General features: G+C 43.2%; 1 protein-coding gene across 2 annotated transcripts in view; it reads left to right on the top strand.

Annotated features, from left to right (window-relative positions):
* Positions 1–1,381: 1,381 nt before the first annotated feature.
* LOC110962995 (nuclear factor of activated T-cells, cytoplasmic 1-like) overlaps positions 1,382–20,569 on the top strand; it is a 68,848-nt gene continuing 49,660 nt past the window's right edge. The window contains exons 1-4 of one of the 2 annotated variants that reach the window (XM_022211153.2): positions 1,382–1,505; positions 4,659–5,757; positions 7,569–7,728; positions 16,905–17,107. In XM_022211153.2, coding sequence (XP_022066845.2) covers positions 1,487–1,505; positions 4,659–5,757; positions 7,569–7,728; positions 16,905–17,107 — 1,481 coding nt within the window. In that variant the 5' untranslated portion in view covers positions 1,382–1,486. The remainder of the gene's footprint in view (positions 1,506–4,658; positions 5,758–7,568; positions 7,729–16,904; positions 17,108–20,569) is intronic. The other variant, XM_051957258.1, reaches the window with a different exon arrangement.

Genomic DNA, 20,569 nt, shown 5'->3' with positions numbered 1-20,569 from the left:
ATGTTTGAATAATGATCATATAATAGCATGATTGCTGTCATGTTAATGAGGAAGGCCATTATCCCTACATATATCAGTGAATGCGTCTCACTGCTGTTGTGGCTGCAGGATACCTCCAACCAACCCCATCATCAACACCCTCTGAACCTCATCTATGGGGAATCAGATAGCATGCAGGGTTAAATACAACAAAAAAAACATGAGAGAAACATGAGACTCTTGTGCCCTTGTGAGATACAAGAGTAGGTATATAGCTATGAATTGTGCATTTAACACAAAAACCAGCAAACTAAGAGGATTTCTTTATAATCTGGAGTGATTCCACAGTGGGAAGGGAACTGGAAATACCATATGATCATATTATTTTAGTCAGCAATCAAGGTAAAAACACCTAAAGTTTCATAACAAAGACTTAGCAGCAAGTAAATGGATTTTATGCTATTTTATGACTATATTTGCATCATAAAAATGTGATGATGTATCATTTCTTAACTTTGGTAAATGGCTTCGTATTCTCTACCAGTCTTAAACAGCACAAACACACACACATACACACACACACACACACACACACACACACACACGTCTGGTTCTGCTATTCCCGTGGGGACTTACCATTGACTCTCATTCATATCTAACTCCTAACCCTAACCAACACCAAAACAATGCGTAACCCTAAAGAAACGTTTTTGCACTTTTATATTTTTTAGTAACAACAACATGGCCAAGCAAACGCTGTTGCCACCGTAAGACGAGTCCCCACCGATATAGATAAACATGTACACACACACACACACACACACACACACACACACACACACACACACACACACACACACACACACACACACACACACACACACACACACCTCCTCCGATGGGATTCCGGGGTGAAAGACATCATCCGGCGGTCCAGGAGGCTGCAAGAGCCGGTGTCGCGTCACTCCTGGATGGGCGGCGCGCTAACCGGAGGACGGAGGGTGTTTTCCAGCTTTAAAAGCACCGGAGCCGGCCCCTACGACAACAAGCGCGCTGCGTCATCGACCTGGGGAGACTCTTTAAAAAACCTTCATTGTACCGAAGTGAACCAAACTCACCTCAGCCACGGTTCTCTCTTTCCCCTTTCTCCCCTCCTCTCCTCTCATCTCTCTCAGCAGCCGTATTACCTGCGCCAGTCTCCTGCTGCCGTTTATTCCATTTTCGTGCGCACTGTCAAGCGCGTTGCGGTTCCAAAGTTGTTATTCTTTTTCTTTTTTTGCGAAATTATTTGCGAATTATGCTTTTGTTCAACGGTGTGTGAAGTGACGTGTTGTGATCACAGTGTTTGGTGAAGGCGTTACTTTTACAGTCTCGCTGCCGGAGAAAGTTGCGCATCTCTTGTTGAATGCAGGATACCTTCTGCCTGAGCGTCGATTCCAAGTTCAGCTTTGGAGCAGCAGCCGGTAAGGAGCGGGGACTCTAATTTCTCACCTCTCTCGTCGCCGACATGAAGTCTGCAGAAGAAGGTAAAGCATATTGCCTCTTTTATTTAAAGTTCCAACCGGCGCCTACGTACGTGTCGCCTGCATGTGTTGACTACGGGTGCTGATGGGGACCTTATGCACAACTGTGAAGTCTCGTGTGAGCTTATATTCCCATGAAAAAGAGCTATCAGTTGTTAAATGCAACAGAATTTGTATTTTTAAAGTGAATAATCATATAAATAATTAAATGTATTATAAGTTAAAACAATTAATTGCTTTACCTTTGATGATCCATCCATCCATCCTCTATACACCGCTTTATCCTACCTTTGATGATATTTTTCCTTTTTAATAATAATGCTTTGCTTGCTTCAGTATAGTGAGGGTCATGCACCTTTTTTTCTTTCTTTTTTTTACATCCACACCGTTAGGTGTCTCCAGCTGACTTTGCAGGTGCTTTTATCACACATGATGGGGTTACCTGCACTCCTCTGGTCAATAAGTGCAAGCCAATTTAAGTCCTTAGAAAATTTTTAAAAATCAGAGCCATAGTTAACTCTCCTCCATGCAGTAGGAGGTCAGATGTCAGAGATGAGAGAGAGGAGTAGCCTTCAGTAGCTGCTTGTGATCCTGTGCTTTCTGCAGACATCAGTATAAAGGATGATTCAGCCTTGGTTTGCTGTTTAAAAAAAAGGAAGTCTAAATTAGAAATTCTTTGATTCAGCATTTATGGTAGCAAACTCTAAATTTGCTCCATCTGCAGTCACTGATAGTCTGTCTTGTCTTCATTCACAGAGCTGATGTCATTGGCTTTTTGTGGATTTAGGAAATGTCATTTTGTCTTTGAGGTTTTTTAGACGGATGGGTGCGGGCAGTATTATTATTCATTTCAGTCCCTCAGAACTAAGCCTGGTAATTGGTACCAGGCCTGTGTGTGTATGTGTTTGTGAGTGAGAGCAAAGCTGTGATGTGTGAGTTCAGGGATGCCGGGGTAGCTGGCTTGCTTGACAAGGAGACGTGCTCAACCACGCACAGCTTCAGCAGCAGCTGATACACTGTCTCACACACACACACACACACACACACACACACACACACACACACACACACACACACACACACACACACACACACACACACTGAATGCAAGCACACGCACACACAGGCCATGCTGGTGTTTTACCATAGCCCCATACTCAGCCATGTGCGATAAGTGACCCCAGGGCTCTTAGTTCCAAAGGCTGCAGATGACTTCTGTGGGCAACCACCTATCTCCCTCTGAGGTCCCGTCAGTCAGAGCCCGGCCTAGACCACAATCCCTGCGGATAAAGCCATCCATTCTTTAGTCACACTGGTTTGGTTTTGGGGAGAGAGTGTTTTGATCACGGTAGCGTAATTGAGAAAAATTGTTGGGGGGTTAGAGGGGAATGAAAGAACATGCTATAATCTGTGTGATAGTCTGTGTTTTCAAATTAGCTCCGCATTTACCACATTTTCAACACACTGCAAACAATTGCAGAGTTATTGCCTTGTGTTCTAAGAGTGAGTCATTTTTTTTTCTTGCATTGATTTCATCCCCCAAAACTCTGATCTGGTGTAATTTTCTTAGTTCAGCAGATGTGACGTGTGTGTGACCCGGAAAGTCAAGTTTCGAGATCAGCCAGCACACAAGAGTGAAAGCTCCACTAGGTTTGAGTGGGCGTTAGAAGTACGTTGCAGTGCAGTGCACTGATCACACACACACTCAGAAGGACAAAAAAATAATTAACAGCTGCAACTCTAAGCAAGTCAGTCAGGCCTGAAGTAAGAAGGTGTGCCACAACGGGGGTGGAGAGGCCAGGAGATTCTCATCTGTTTCAAACCAGAGGAGAAAAGCATCAGAGAGGACTGAACTGAAGATTCACTAGTTTATATATTGAAACAGTGCATCGTGGCAGGGGCAGAGATGAGCTTCCAGCATGAAGAGCAGGAGTTTGATTTCAGTCGTGTGTCTGAACACCACCAAGGTGTCCAGAATGAACATGAGAGAGGTGGGTGCTGAGGAGTTTCTGTCCTTTGTTCTGGCATCACAAGTAAAGTGACATGAGTGATTGTGTTCTCCTGTGAGAAATAATCCTTTAAAGGGTTTGATATTAATTATTCTAATAACCAAGCAGCATACACTTTTTTTTAAATGAAAAGAATTTGCTAAGCTTCTGTTTTGGGAATAATGTGTTTCATAGATAAATGTTTTAAAGTAGAAGTGGATTTCAGATTGACTTCTTTGTAATATTTGTGCATAATATCTACTTGTATATTCAACTTGTGTGCTGTGCAGCACATAATCACTTCTGAAAATAGACTCTCATAAGCTAATTTTACCTTGCCGGCTCACATATTATGTGGTGTGTGACAGATTTGTCATTTCATGTGATACGCAGCATTGTGGTTAACAAATATAACACACTGCAATGAGGGGAATGCCCTTCGCTGGGTTTCAGACTGAATGTTATTATTTTTGCAACCACTTTTACCCTCTTTAGCGTTATCAATAAAAGGCAGTCGTGGGGTTTACTACTGTTGACACAGCCGCCGGCCACCGTGAGTCCAACTCAGGAGGCAATACCTGCCAGGCTACATGTGCTTCTGCTGACTGAGTTTGTATGTCACTGCCTGTGATTTCCTTGTGTGCCTGCTCGTGCATGCCCCTTTGTTTGTGTGTGCGTGTACCTCGGTGCATCTGTGTGTAGCGCTGCAGCAAACTCTCTTTGACTTAATCACAAGCTCGGAGCGATGCGAGAGTGCTGTCAGTTTTCCACAGGGGAGGGCCTAATTCACTCAGTGAGTGATGCAATCAATCAAATAAAGCATCCATCAGCGCTGCTGGAGGAATTCCTGTAGAGTACATATGACAGCGGGGTGTGCTAAACAGAGCCTCAGACGAACTGATCAAACAAACAGAGTGGTGGTGCAACTTGCATCTACGTACACAGAAACCGCATACAGTAACTGCTTTGAGATGATTGCTAAGCTTCTCCAGATGTTTATAAAGATGGAGGGTAGCCGGTCTCTGCATGAAGCTGTTTTAAGATATATGTAGGGTTATTGTTCTTAAATGTCAATTACCACCATAATCTACCAATTCTGAGCATTTTCCATTGGAATCTAGCTATGTAGTATCTTTTTAGATTTTAAAAATATACTTCTCTTTTTCAGATGCATACAGCTACACACCAAATGTCAGCCTGTCCCTTCCTCTGGGTATGGGCAACCCCTGTCTGGCCACTCAGTACCACACCCTACAGTCCAGCCCAGTCATTTCAGTTTCTTCCTGCCACCCGACAGGCTACAGCCTCCAAAATGACAACCATGCAGCATCAGGCTACTACCTGCCCCACGGCTTGAGACCCAACGCAGCTCCAGCTCTGGAAAGCCCTCGCATTGAGATCACTGCTTACAGCCAGTACCCCGACGATGAGGTAGAAGAGAGCAGCAGTGAGGACCACATCATTAAACGAGGTGTGAACTCCATCGTTACACTGACACTGCCTAATGCAGACGGCTACCGTGATCCCAGCTGCCTCAGCCCTGCGAGCAGCATTTCCTCACGCAGCTGTAACTCCGAGGCGTCATCCTACGAGTCCGGTTTCTACAACTACGAAAACTCCCCACAGAACTCCCCCTGGCAGTCTCCTTGCGTTTCTCCTCGAGGGTCGTCCTCACTTCTGTCGTGTCCGCATGCTGGCGGCCCTGCAGGCTCCCCTCACCACTCACCCTCCACCTCTCCACAGATCGGAGCTGTGGCCGAGGAAGGCTGGCCAACACAACTTCGCGGCTCCAGGCCAAACTCCCCTTCCTGCAGCGGAGTTGGCGGAGTCAACAGCGGAGGCATCGGAAAGCGAAAGTACAGCTTCAACGGCACCTCCTACCGTCAGACATCCTGCTCACCCAACCAGTCGCCCACCCCCTCGCCCCATGGCTCCCCCAGAGTCAGTGTCACAGATGAGAACTGGCTCGCCAACACCAACCAGTACACCAACTCTGCCATTGTGGCCGCCATCAACGCTCTAACCACAGACGGAGTGGTGGACATGGGGGAGGGAATCCCAATCAAGACACGGAAGACCATGCTGGACCACTCATCCTCCATGAGTCTGAAAGTGGAACCTGGTGGCGAGGAACTGGGTCCTGATGGGGACCTCTGTGCCGATGACTACCCCTCCCGCCTGGCTCTCAAGAAGGAAAACTACTGTGGAGGGTTCCTGGATGTACCCCAGCATCCGTACTCCTGGTCTAAACCCAAACCTTACCTCAGGTAGGTTGAGCTGCCCCACCTTCTGCTGAGTCAAAAACTGAAATTAGTGATCATGAATCAAAGTTTCAACAGTATAGAACACTGAGCCACCTTAAGAAGACAACGATACCTCTTTGGAGAGAAGTTTTAGTCTTTAACATTTAGTCCAAGGACCCTATTTACAGACGTTACAGTTCATCAAAAAGCATCACTACATTACTCTGTTGTTGTCTTTTTGTTTCCACATTTAGTGCTAATATTTATTTTGAGCACAATATTGTTTTAGTTTTTAATCTTCAAAGGCCATATCAAAAGACAGAAATCCAAAGTTACATGCAATTCACTTCCAAAAGAGCTCTCTTTGAAGATCAAAACTATTTCATAAATCATATTTCACAGAGAGGCGCTGCACAGCATGTGTGTGCCCCAGTTGCTATAACAACCCACACACAAATATTTAAAAAATGCACACATGCACATAAGCAAGCCCTCAACAATATTATTGATTTTTGTCCTTTGAGCAAGGTGAGCTTTTTTGATTTCTTTTGTTTCTCTCGTGGCATTTTTTTCTCCCCCTGAGCCAATAACACACTTTCCTGTAGGAAATCAAGTGTTTGATTAAGATAGTGAGCTGCAGGAAGTAATGGTGACAGGCCTGGCTGAAGGGGAAGCAGTCTGTGAGTTAATCAGCTGGCTCGCTGCGCTGGTCTGTCGTGCCATCAGCCCATCTCTGTGGAGCTAACGTGATGTCATGCACTGACGGGGCAGATAAAGCCCTGCTGGGGGAAATCAGTTCGTTTTGGGTCAACAAACAGCCCACAAGTTCCACAAAGATGCCAGAGATTGGTTTCAGTCGAGCCACCCTTCAGGTCACGGGTTTGCGTTTACCAGGCATCCGGCACACAGAAATATTGTCTTGCACATGTTTGTTTTGGTTTAGATATCTCCACGGTGTTCACATGGGAAGCTCTGACTCTCCATCTCGAGAACAATGATGTTGAGGGTGGCCAGCTGCAGTTCTGAGAAAGAGATATCACGCTTCAAGGCAGAGTGTTCTGCTGACCTTATTCCATTGTATAAGTCACACTGATGTCTTCAACATCAGTGTGGCTTTGTTTTTTGTGTTTGCAGTTATCAACTTGAAAAGGGTAGTAATTGTATCAAAGGCAGCCTGATTGACAGTTAGTCTGAGATTTGTTTTTGTGCCCTAGATACGTCTTTCCTCCCACCGTCACTTTCTTAACTCCTCGTGTCTGTTTCCACCTGTCACAAGATAATGCAAAACACACCACTTTAACCAGGGCACATTCGTCTCTCATTTATTTTTCATAAAAATGGGCCACTAATTATTACCCCGCTCAAGGAATTACACACGTCAGGGAATGACTTCAATTGATTAGATTATAGACCATGATGAAATGGAGCAGGATCAAGACAGTTGGATTACACTAAAGTGTCCCAATTTAAAGCTAATTTAAAGCAAGTTTAGAATGATTTGAGTCAGACTTCCATGACAGTGATGGAACCCTGAGTCCCTGGAAAAAATACAACCTTACAGTTCCTGCTTAGGCAAATCAAATCAAAGCAGAGAAAATACATAAAACAACAATCATTGTCCATGTGTTTTCATGCTTCTATCCCAAGTAAAGCGGGAATGTAAAAGAGAGCACTCACTGTTCTTCAAGAACATATAGCCAGACAATAGGTGTTTAGCATAGAAAGTCATAATCTTTTGACTGGATAAATATTGATTCACTACCCTGTTGAAAAGCAGAAAATGGAATGTTATGTTATTTTCACCTTAAAACAGTCAATTTGTCATGTTATTGCAGCCCATCTCTGCCAGCGCTGGACTGGCAGCTTCCATCCTGCTCCGGTCCGTATAACCTGCAGATTGAGGTGCAGCCAAAGTCCCACCACAGGGCCCATTATGAGACCGAAGGCAGCCGAGGAGCCGTGAAGGCGCTGTCTGGAGGACACCCTGTCGTACAGGTATGTCAGCACCACTAAACATCTTTGAATCAGATCTTTAAGACTCACTGCATATATTTTTTATACCTGGAAGACAAGGTTAGCTTTGTGTGTTTCAACTGTCATTACAGCACAAGTGCTAACCATAGTGTGCTGATTACCTGTAGTTTTTCTGTCCAACAACAAGCTTTTGACATGGATTTTTGGCAGTTGCTTATTTTATGTTAGCATGTAGTCAGAAAACAAAGTCAGAGCAGCCCTGACATTTCTTTTATTAGTCTTCACTTTGATGTTTTCTTGCTATTTTTTCTCTTTTTTTCCATCAAAGAAGTCATAAAATCAGATTTGCATGGTCTGAATTAGTTTAAATCTGAGCTAGATCATTCCTGTTTGAAACATGCATAAATTATATAATAGTGCCACATGTGGATGACTCAAAATATCAAACTGCTAGATGTCATCTACTGTTATTTTGCACTGTAAAATCAGAAACCACTGTAAAAGTAACTACACTGCACAAGTCACTTATCTTAAACTTTTATGACATTCATTGTGCTGTTACATTATCATTGCAAACTTGTAAACTGTCTTTTAAAAGGCCTTTCTTTTAACTTATGTTAGCAGCAGCACAGTATTTACACACTGTGCTTCAGTATGAGCCTGTATGCTGTCTTATTAATGTTCCCTGAAGCTGAGAGTCAATCTGCTGCTGTAAAAGGTCGTTCTGACCAGCAGCAGTGCACATTGACTCAATTAGTATAGAGGACCATCGCCTCTCACTATTGTACTTGGCAAACACTTAAAGAGCACATGTCAGTCTCAGTTGCAGCACAGCACAGACCTCCTTTCTTTGCTACGCTGTCATCACAGTATGCTGACAACTCAGTTTACACAAGGTGGGGCTTTGATGGTGTATGCATGTCCTGAAAAGAGGGTAGATTTGCATTAAATGAAGTTTATTTGAGCTAGAACTGCATCAGTCCCACGAATTGTTGGAGTATTCATTAGTAAAAACTTTGCTAAAGAATCGATCTGACAGATTTCTAGATTCAGATTTTGTATTTTTCTTGCAGCCAAAGGAAACACTGCACACTGGGAAAACATGTTTTATAGACCAGGACAGTCTAAGGTTGGTGGTCCATCCCTGTCACATACTTAGCATCAGATGTTGTTCGCACTGCAGCTCTTTTGTAAATAGATGCTGTCAGCACATCCTGGTCTGCTTGCTGTCAAATGTACTTGACAGCTGTTGCCCAACGTGTGTTATAAACAGGCCTGTCAGCCTTCAGGTTTTCTCTGTAAATACAGGTAATCGCTCCCCTTCATTACAAACCTGTGTAGATCAACATGCGAGTGAATCAACATTGTACCCTCACACCTCCCCACGCTGCAGTAAGAAGCTGACCAGACTCAGCTTGCCATGCACAGCTGTGGCAGGTGAGACTGGTTGTGATTTAGTTGATGCCACTTTCTGACTCATTCTTCAGGGACCAGAGAAAGAAGTCATAAGTATGTGCCTTGTATGTGTTTGCACACACAATACTCTCCAGATCTGGATTCATGACTTGATTATTTCATGCGTCACAGACACCAATTCAATGTCAATTTTTCAAGGACATTTCCAAGTCTTACTACATGTGCCAATCATTTATTAGTAAGCAGTAGCCACGGAGAAAATATGACAGCTGCTTTACCATCATACCTGCTCACATATTGGCATACCTCACATTTTTCTGTTACTTCATAGTGAGGAGTGATTTATGCCTCTGATATTGCATGTGCAGTCAATCGGAATATCTTGAGGGTTTCATAACAGTGGAAACCACTGCAAGCATGGCAGTTGGCAGAAAGATAAATCTATCAGGATTAGGAAATCATGTGTACAGAGTAGGGTAGGGTAAAATGTAGAAGAAGTGTATCTGTAGGGAGTTTTTGCAGAGGTCGAAGTACAAAACCTCCCATAAACCTCACTTTCCCACTACTTATGGCTGTCTTTGTCTTTGTTATGGTTTTGTGTGAAATGCTGTTGTCGTAATCTTGGAGGATAGAACCTACTGTAGTCCCCAGTGCCCTGCGGTAATGAGTGACAGGCGCTGGATGGGTGAGGTGCAGTCAAGGAGAATGAGTCAATAATGACACGGGGGCACAGATGTAGGAAACAGCTAAGGAAGCGTGTATGTGTGTGTGTGTGTGTGTGTGTGTGTGTGTGTGTGTGTGTGTGTGTACTTGTTTCTGCTATTCCGGTGGGGACTTTGACCTGACTATTTGCTATAAAGGTGGGGACTTGTCTTACGGTGGGGACCTAAAATGAGGTCCCCACGGGTGGCAACACCGTTTTCTTGGCCATATTGTTGTTAATAAAAAATGTAAAAGTGCAAAAACGTTTGTTTAGGGTTAGGCATTGATTTGGTGATGGTTAAGGTTAGGGTTAGGGTAAGGGTTAGGAGTTAGATATGAATGGGAGTCAATGGTAAGTCCCCACCGGTATAGAAAAACAAACGTGTGTGTGTGTGTGTGTGTGTGTGTGTGTGTGTGTGTGTGTGTGTGTGTGTGTGTGTGTGTGTGTGTGTGTGTGTGTGTGTGTGTGTGTGTGTTTGTGCTGCTTAAGACTGGAGTGTGTAGAGGGAAAGAGAGAGAGAGAGAGAAGGGGCAGAGGGAGTCACCAGGCAGGTGGGGCTTTGCTTGGCTGCCCCTAGAGATGCTCTGTATCCTGCTGATTAGGACCTGAGCAACCCTGAGGTTGGCTGAGCATGGAGGGGGTGTCAAATTGGAAGAGCATCCGAGTAAGAATCCCAGCACCCATCAGCTGCCACCTCCCCTTTCCATGCACCAGTGCCTCCCTCCCTCCCTGGGGAACCTGAGGATGTCGCTCCCTGTGAAGCATTCATCCTTCAACCATCTCCCAAACCCACAGCAGCAGGCCCCCCTCCATTAAAGCCCAGTCATTCACAGCTTTATTGTTTTTTTTTTTTGTTTGTTTGTTTTTAGCTTATGGATGATCAGGCACACGTGCGATGAGTGATGGTGACATGTGTGTTGGAAAGCAAGACTGGGTGAAAAAACAGTGAAATGAAAAACATGAAGTGATACACTGTTTCTACAGCTTACACTGCATCCTAGAGAGACAGCAAATGACATGTAGTTAAACTTAAATCCTCAAGTGGTCATTCCCTGTTGTTGTCTTGTTATTTCTGAACAAACTGAAATGTTTTTTCACACCTGTAAGATATGACTTCATTCTGAGCTCCAGAAGATTAACTACTCAACAGTGTGGATAGATTATGGGATGGATGGGTGCACTGGGAATGAAGGGTCTTTGCTCAAGCCACATACCAAAGAAAACCTCTAGATTATGGGTTACCTCGAGTCATTACCCTTCTGCTGCTTACACCAGCTCTTGGTCTACTTTTCCAAATCTCAATCATTTATTCTTGATTCGCACTTCATCCTTTTCTTTCTCTCCTCTGCATCTGCAGCCTTTTAACCCCCTCTCTTCCCATCGGTCCACTCCGTGACCCCCATGGCTGCTTTTCCACTTTATTTACTGCAGCAGACCACAGTGCCTTTAAGGGGATCTAGGGTACTCTATCGGCTCCTTGCACACTGCTCCAGACGCTCCCCTCTCTCACCACAGCTATGTCAAACGGCGAGTGATTTTTCGAACTGCGCTTAGGAAAAACCAACAACCTGGTCAACCTTAGCTCAGACTACCACTGTGACATTGATTGATGCGTTTTTCCATAGGAGAACATTGGGGGGAAAGTGGATTTGTGGCAAATTATTTTCATTGAGACGATAACAGAGGGTGTGACCTTGTTCTGATCTAAAACTTGGATTCAGTTGAAGATGTTGTAAAAACATACAGGTTCAACCTCAGTCAGGAAACACACAGACATCCGACAGGCCCTTGGTAATAGCAGACAACACCACCTGTGGAGTATTAAGTCTGTTGTGCAGCATGCAGTGCAGTCCCGCTTATGGCTGCTTCATATAGCATAATCACTGGCCTATAGGGCTTTCCCCTCCCCCCTGATCATACACTCTCTCATTAAGTCTAAAGCAGCAACAGACATGGTGTAATTTCAGCAGGATGTGGCCATCATCCCTATTAACATGTGCGTGACTTAATACCCATCTCCCTTCCTCTACAACTGTATGTAATGCACATCAAATTTGCAGTATGTTTCCGCCACAATGGCATGAAAGACCTTGGCGAACATGTGTGGAGTTTCTTGCATGTGCGGTTTCACCTTGGGATCCGGTGCTTGTTGGCTGCGTAATGTCTCAAAGAAAACCCCCTGATCTACAGCATCCTATACTGTAGCTGCTAATTGCTCATTAAATCTACTGCCGTCTCTTGTTTGATATTCAAAAGGCTTGGTGTACCCTGTAGTGCTGTAAGAGCTTAGTCAGGCCTATTATTTGTTGCCCAAAGGGGTATTTATGCCACTCTCAAATTGTGGTTCTCCATCTGCGGGGCTTCCCTTACACTGGTATTGGGCTACCACTAATTACCAGTTAATAACAAGTGGAAAAAGTTGAGAGAAATATGCATCATTTTCACTGGTTTGAGGTGATACCCAGACAGCCCACAGATTTATGAGGCAAGACACTAGTGGGTAGTTTTGCTATTAGGGCGGCCCAGCAGTCATCTGTACATCATCTAAGTCTCTGTAGGTTTGGATGATATTTCTTATGGCAGGCTGTCTGGTAACAAAGCCATTCTTTTATATGGAATTTGGCCCCTCGCTGGTCTAGACATAGGCTTGTGCTTGAAACTATGCCCTAAATGACATAACACTGAAGCACTCAGTTCAACAAAAACTTTGAGGGATATAGCTGTTTGGTTGCTTATAAAAGAAGCAGAATTTGGAGTCATGGAAACACAGCACATTAAAAGATTGCATATGTTGCCTTATGGATTCATTATGAGGCACTAGAGACATTAGCAGGGCAGGAGGATGATGGAGTAAAGTCTGGAAGGAGAGACAACTTAGATGAGCGTACATTTAATTGGGTATAGCAAAGGGTGGCTGTGTGAGTGTGTCAGCACTTGACAGAGAAGGGAGCGTGATAATGGGAAAAAGCCTGAATGTGCTGTTGTATTTCTCCTCCCCTGCCTCAGTCTCCCCCTCTCCACTGCCACTGCACTCAGTCATCTTCTCCTTCTTCTCTCCCCAATCCTCTGCCACGTGGACTTCTACAAGTCATGACATTTCTCCAGGCAGTGATGAAATCACTGTAGAGCGATAGAAGGCAGCCCACTGCAGGCCTGTGGAGTGTATTCACACTTAATTTCTAGCCAGGCCAGACATATCTAATTTACCATCGAGTCATTATTAAACTTTACATGTTAAAGTCCTTTCTTTGAGCAATTGAGGCCAGATGCAGGCAGCATTGAGAATGTCACTATTACTAAAGAAAATGACAGATGTGCTATGAAACTATTTATATTTAGCTTATGAAACATTGCCCTCTGTAATTATTTAATCATGAGCGATTTTCATTGAGTGAAGCAAATAAGAGAATCAAAAAAACAACATATGGGACTGTATCCCAAGGGCTGAAACTTAGCGGTGATGGATGTGAAACGGTCCAAAGGCGAATCAGAGATGAATGGTCGTAAGCAGGACTGGGTGCAACCTCCTCTCCCTTTTTAGCTCACCCTCCATATCATCACAACTGACCCAGACAATACAGCTGCAAACAATTACACAATTAATGCGTCAGCAGCCATATCCACAATGTTTTACTTGAGGCTCAGCTATCAGAAATGGTTCGTGCTACAGTGGCTTGCGGTGCGAGGTGTAAATGGATCTAGCTGACACAGTGGTAAAGCTGGCACCCAGAAACAGCTGCAAATCAAGCCTTGATTTAAACTCGGTTTAGATTAGCTCAAAATAAATATACAGTACGTGTGCCAGATAGGCTGCTGTTACAGCAAGAGAAACTCATCTGGTCAAAATTATCAACTCTCTGATCCAATTTCGCAGGGAGCATCGAGACAAATACAGAACTGAGGTCACAGGTGTGTGTCATCAGATTGTGTAGTAAACTTAGAGTTTACTACACAATCTCAGCTCCCTCAATGTTATTCATCCATTGAGAATAAAATGAAGACGTAAGTTTTGCGCTCTTCTTGTTGTGTGCAGTTGAGTGAGCATCACAAAAGTTTAACAGAAGCGAAGGAGGGACCGTTGGGAGAGGGTCAGAGGAGCACATATGGTAAAGGAATTGAGGGAGGTCACCTAGGGGGGACCAGACTGCCTTCTTTAGTTGCTGGGAAGACCAGCGTCACCAAGAGGACTACCTGACCTCATTAATCACTTCCTTTACCTCCATGGGGTTGCTACGGTTTCAAGTGAGGACGCCACCGTCATAGTGCGCTACCGAGCGAACTAGATAAGCCCACCCACCCCACCGACCCACAACCACCCACCACCCCACCCCCCACCCCACCCCGGCACCCTCCGCCCGCTCTCTCCCCACTCTCCCCCCACATCCCCCCTCTCTTGTGGGCCTCCATACAGCCACGTGGCAGCTGAGGTAATGCTTGGAGGTCAGAGAAAAACCCAAAGAAGTCTGCTGAGGCAAAAAGTAGCAGACGACATGGCTTTGTAGCGCGGTTGCCTGTGTTTTATTAAATCATAAGGCAACGTCATGCAATTTTACGCTCCGGTGTTTCAGATTTGTACCTCATGCTCCGCCATAGCCCTCCCGTGAGTCAATGTGCCAGTAACTGGTAGCATGTGCGGCTATGGATAATTACTTCTGGTGACACCATAAGTAAAATATAACAAGGGGAGCAGGGTCTGCTGGTGAGATCACTGCATAGATGAAGTGGTCCCTCAGGATGCCGAGACTTCAAGAAGCTCCTGACCTCGGTCTAACTCACTGATGACTAGCATGTGTGACTAGCTCACAGGTCAAGACAGCTGCTAGAGACACTACAGGGAGCTGAGGAGAAAAATATGATAGCTGGAACTGGAGATGAATGACAGCCTGAGCTACACCACTCCCTATACACTCCCTTGGTATCTGAATCAAAGAGCAAAACCAGATAACCACTGGTGCTTAGATTATTGAGACATATGGATATATACTCCAAGCCAATGTCTGGTCAAATCCTATTTTTATTCAACATAATTAATTCTGAATATTGTATAACTGGAAAGAAAGAGAACACATCCACTGTCTTGTCAAAAATCCAGACAATCTGTCGTCAACTACAGACCAAAGGCATTTAATCTTTGTGTTTATTATCAGACCAGACGACTTTTAATACAGTATCCAGACAAATTTGTTTTCAAACCAAAGGCATGAGGTGTCCATGGCTTTGGAGCACTAATTTCCACAGACCTCCAGTGACAGCTCCACAGTCTTCCACCAACCTTGCTCTTCTTTAAACCCCATAATTGCTTGCCCTCTCAAAGGTAATTATAAACCCATTAATCAGATTATGTCATTGGTTACATGTGGTCTGCATTTTCTTAAATGACTCAGTGAGTTAGATAAACAACAAGGGTCTTTTATTCCATTTGACATGACCACTGTTTTCACTCGGACGGCGCTCAAAGAAAATTGGTCTGAAGCAGTACACTGCGGTAATTGATCAATTTGTGGGTTTTTTTCAGATGATGGCCATGAATTGGTCAGCCGTGGCTTTGAGTTGCTGATCCCTCACAGTAAATGTCACATGTGGTCAAGTAGCCACCGGGATGGATCTACAGAGGTCCGCTTGATGAGAAGTTGGTCTTCTCGATTTTCTGTGCACCAGATGGTTTCTGCAGCTTCCTGACAGCTTCTAGGTTTGGAGAGATTTCTAAGCTCACACCAACATCCGCTGTTATGACTGTATGACCACTTTGCACTGCAAAATGAATGAATATCCTGGGAGGTCTCTGGTGTTAAGACTCTTTTCCACCAGAAATGACTTGGTTGGCAAATTATTCTGGTCAGAAATCACTCAAAGTATCAGTTGTCCTTCACCACATTTTGAATTTTGAAGCCCTGCCTCAATGTTCATATTTTTAAACCATTACACACTTGGTTAAATCATCAATTTATGTTACATTAGACAGTGTCAGAAAATGATCTAGGGACGCTAAATGCAAATTGGCAGTCACAGTTCATATTTGAAGTGCAGTTGACCCCAAAGTCGACATTACTTTTCAAACTATGCATGGAGTTTTTCTTCACTTTTTTTTTTTTTTTTTAAAGATTTGATGTTTTTATTAGTTGAGCAGTGACAGCTAATGGAGGCCTGCTGGAGGAAGTGGTAGTTGTTTGAAGTGGTGGTTCTGATACAGGAGTCTCTTTCATCACAGTGGGATGCAGTCTCTGAGCTTTAATGGAAATCATAATGCATGTTCATAACTGGCCAAAGGCAAAAAGGGGCTGGATCATGTCTGCATGCAGCGCTCCATGAAGTATTTTGGTGTTGTTGCTGATCAGATTTAGGTGTTCAGCTCTAACTACTGTACCTGCAGAGAAAATTTTACATCACTCTAAATGAATGTGGGGTTCAATATAGAAAGAATGGAGAAACCTTAAACAAATGTGCATGTCATGATTTTGTTTCCAGTGCTACGTATGTATTAATGTTTGTATGATGTAAGTATGAATAGCCAGTGTCTCTATTTTGATTTTACTCTGTATTTATAGTGGAACAGTTTTATTGGCATAGCCATTACTTCTTCAAAGCTTACGATGAGAACACCACACCGTGAAACAAATTAGAAATGTTTGCCCTGGTTTCTTATTTTGTCTCTGCAAGGGTCTCTTTCCAATGACTCACTGTCAACTGCTTACCTCTCTGCCAGCACCTTTTTAAAAGCAACAGTGAGGTTTTAAAGAAGAGTGAAGTGATGAGAAGCCATCTTCTCCGCCAGGCTGGTCCATACCACAGGCACAAACATTATTCTTCAGCTGCTCCTAAAGGAATGTAGAAGTAACTTGGGTAAAAGAGAACTTCACAGACCACTGAAAAGGGTCTCCAAACCAACCAAAAAGCACACAATGAAAAGAGCCTTATTTGCACAGCCCTTATATCATGTCAGAGCTATCATTAAAAACCCTTTTTACTATCAGTAGCTGATGAGCATTCAATTTCAATTTTCTGAATGAGGAATTGCCTGAGATGGGGGTCTCAAAACCTGATGCTGGCTCTCACCTGGGTCCCTTTGTTCTCCCGCCAGCTTTATGGTTACATGGAAAGCGAGCCGCTCACCCTGCAGCTGTTCATAGGGACCGCAGACGACCGCCTCCTGCGACCACATGCCTTCTACCAGGTCCACCGCATCACTGGCAAAACCGTCTCCACCGCCAGCCATGAAGTCATGCAATCCAACACCAAAATTCTGGAGATCCCTCTGCTGCCTGAAAACAACATGAGAGCCATGTGAGTGCTCTTAGACCTCTGCAAGTTGATCCATCTTTCCACCTTTTTCTTTCCACATTTTTCTCCCTTAATCGTTACTTTCAATCACACACACACTGTTCTTTCTCTCCACATTCATCTTTGCTTCAGCTTAACAAACAGAATGGCTGATGATAGGTACTGTACAGCACACACTTTTAAAAAGGCCTTCAAAACTGAGAAATGTAATTTTGCCCCGAGGGATTCACAGTTTCTAAGGAAGTAAAGTAAGTACTCTGTGTTGACACACTGAGACCACGGGTGACTTAATTCTGCCCAATGCTGCACAGATTTAAAAAATTAGAGCAATGAAATGTTGAAAATCCAATAATGCAGTAGTATGATGTGGTCCTATTACATTAGGCTTGGTTAATATATGCCAGTAAGGTGAATGTATCAGAAGATCTCTACTGAACTAACAGGTCTTGTGAAAAGAGTACTGCTTCCCAAAAGAATGACTCTGATTTTGGGTCCAATTAATCAGCCCTATAGCTTGCAGTACCAGAAGCAAAGAAAAACAGCAGAACTGCAGTTGAAAAACAATGTCAGTTGGTGACCACACAGAATTCATCCATTCATTCTCTACAGGGTGACCCAAAAGTTTGGAAACAAATGAAAAGTCTATAATCCAAATAATATAATGTTATTTCAATAAATCAGTACCGCAGATATATTCAGAAGAGTAACAGATTAGTGTAAAACAAACATATTTCGACATGTTCATGTTTGTTTTTATACAAAGTTGTGAAAGTTTCCACCAACTGGTTACACTGGTATCTTCTGGAATGTATCTTCAGTCAAGGTTCCTCAAACTGCCCAGTAAATGTTGCCTCATAGGACTTTTGAATGTTTAAAAAAATTAAAACTGTCAGATACTTTACCATCAAGAGTTTTGAAATCTGACACTGATGGCCTGCATTATGAAGTTATGCTCCAGGATACCTGTACCTTACGGTTCTATTAATTTTCTTCCGAGTTATTGCACTCGGCAAATACTATGCTTTTAAGTTATTTTATTATGCTATAACAAAAATGGGTAAAATAAGAGTGAATTCATGCACTCCCAACTCAAATAGACACTGCAGTTAAACTTTGTTTCCAAACTTTTGGGTCACCCTGTATACACCGCTTTATCCTCACTAGGGTCGCGGGGGGTGCTGGAGCCTCTCCCAGCTGACAGGGAACACCCTGGACAGGTCGCCAGTCTGTTGCAGGGCTACATATACAGACAAACAGTCACTCTCGCATTCACACCTACGGGCAATTTAGAGTAGTCAATTAATCTCAGCATATTTTTGGACTGTGGGAGGAAGCCGGAGTGCCCGGAGAAAACCCACACATGCACAGGGAGAACATGCAAACTCCATGCAGAAAGATAGCAGGGCCACCCCGGGATTTGAACCGGGATCTTCTTGCTGCAAGGCGAAAGTGCTAACCACTACTCCACTGTGCAGCCACACACAGAATTCTATATTATTAAAAAAACCTATAAATTACTATGTAAAATCTAAACAAACAGTTTTTTTCATAGCACTCATTTTGAGTTGCTACTGTTGGAAAAACGGTAGGTGTTAGCAGTAACACTAACACTGGCTAGAAATTTAGTATATTGTAGCACTATAAGCTGCAGAAAGTCTTCTGTTTCACTCCTTTCAAAGTTGACAACAGCATTGTTGCCAAGCTCATTAATGTTTATCCAAAAGCTGTAGAAAAAAAATCTGAAAAGTGCAACTAAAATGAAAGTTTGCTACAAATTCTAACAGCCTTCAGGGAGTGACACCTCTGATTGCAGAAAGAAGTCCAATTGTTTCAAAGTCGCTGAGAAACGGAACCTACTTCTCCCTTGATTTATTACCGAAGTAAAAATGTTCCTCCTAAGTTTATGGTCTTAATAACCAGCTTCAAGACTCTTTGAATATAGCACAAGGTTCATTTTGTAAATTATTGCCCCACTGAGGGCAAAATAGACAATAAAGCTGGATCTCAATACTGTATTTTTCCTGCGCAGTAGCTTTGAGTTGGTCATTACATCTGGTTTTAAAAGATTGGCCAAATACCATACTAGATGCTTCAAAACAGTGTTTCACAAACCAGTGGGTGACACTACAGTCTCTATTTCCATCTTTAGAAATACAGACTATGTGTTGACCTTATAACGAGCTAGCTAACAAGCTAATTTTCTTTTTCTGCCAGTGGGGCTTATGGTCTGCTTATTAGAAGGATCAGAAACTAAGATGATATATATAATAACGAGGGCTGGACCCGAATATTCGAATATTCAGTTGTGACGGTGGTATCCGGATATTAATTTTGAGATCTGAATATCCCCCCCTGCTAGCTGTGTGGGATGCAGACAGTCGAGACGTGCCATCAAACTTTGAGACAGATTCGATCTTTCTTTTGTTTCCTCTTCTAGGAAATTTATCTTATCCAAAACAGATCAGTTCATCTTAAGTGTCTCTACAAAATCTAACTATGACACATAGCTATAGCCTAACCAGCAGGATTACATTTAGAATAAGTTGTCGCCTTTATCACTTGAGTTACGATGCAGGAGTTGTTTTAAATTCACATATTGTCTTAGTATTAGTATTGCTGGTGGAGAATGCTATCAATAATGTGTTATCTATATCTAACTTCTGTTTTCTCAAGATTTATCTTTTCCATACCAGGTTATACTGTTCTGTAAACTATAGAAAGTGGCTTCTAATTTCCACTATCTGCATTATCTTGTGTTTATTTACATCAATTTCCATGACAAAAACCCTAGATCATGCAAGACTGATAAGTAATAGGTACTTTGCATGACGGTACATGCTATTTTTTCTTGATTTATATGGTGCTAACTAAATTCAGGGAAAAGCAGACTGGTATAAAACCTGACTTTACCATGTTCCAGGAATGGGGCCCAAACAGCTACCATGTAAAATAACTGAAATGCCAAACCATATCCCATTTGCATTCCCTCACTTTTTTACCAGCCACACTAGTTTTATTTAAATTCATGAAAAGCCTTACTTTCATATGAATGCGTTTTTTCCGCAAAGGAAAAGTTAACCTATTAAGGTTCAGCGGCCCGAATACGGGCCGCTTTGAGATGCGCTAAAGTATTTCGCTTAATTGACCGACGCTGCAAACTCGATGATAGAAACATTATACACAGATGGAAAGCTTAGATTCTCATGAATCCGCCGGTATAAACCACTTTCAGATGTGATTACCACAGCGGGTAATATAAACACATTTGTCCGACAAACAACGAATATCCATCCATCCGTTCTCTGTACACGGCTTTAACGTACACAGCACGACTCACATTTGCGGGTTCCTTATTACACACAGATGAAAATATTCCACAAAAAAACGGCCATAATCCAACCTTGGACGTCCAGACAAAACAAGCCAGTAAAATATTTTGTCCAAAACATGTCTTGAAGTCGGTAT

Source organism: Acanthochromis polyacanthus, chromosome 12, assembly GCF_021347895.1.
Source record: "Acanthochromis polyacanthus isolate Apoly-LR-REF ecotype Palm Island chromosome 12, KAUST_Apoly_ChrSc, whole genome shotgun sequence".
Classification (NCBI taxonomy): Eukaryota; Metazoa; Chordata; class Actinopteri; family Pomacentridae; genus Acanthochromis; species Acanthochromis polyacanthus.
Note: the sequence above shows the minus strand (reverse complement) of the source record. Positions and strands in the feature narration are given on the sequence as shown.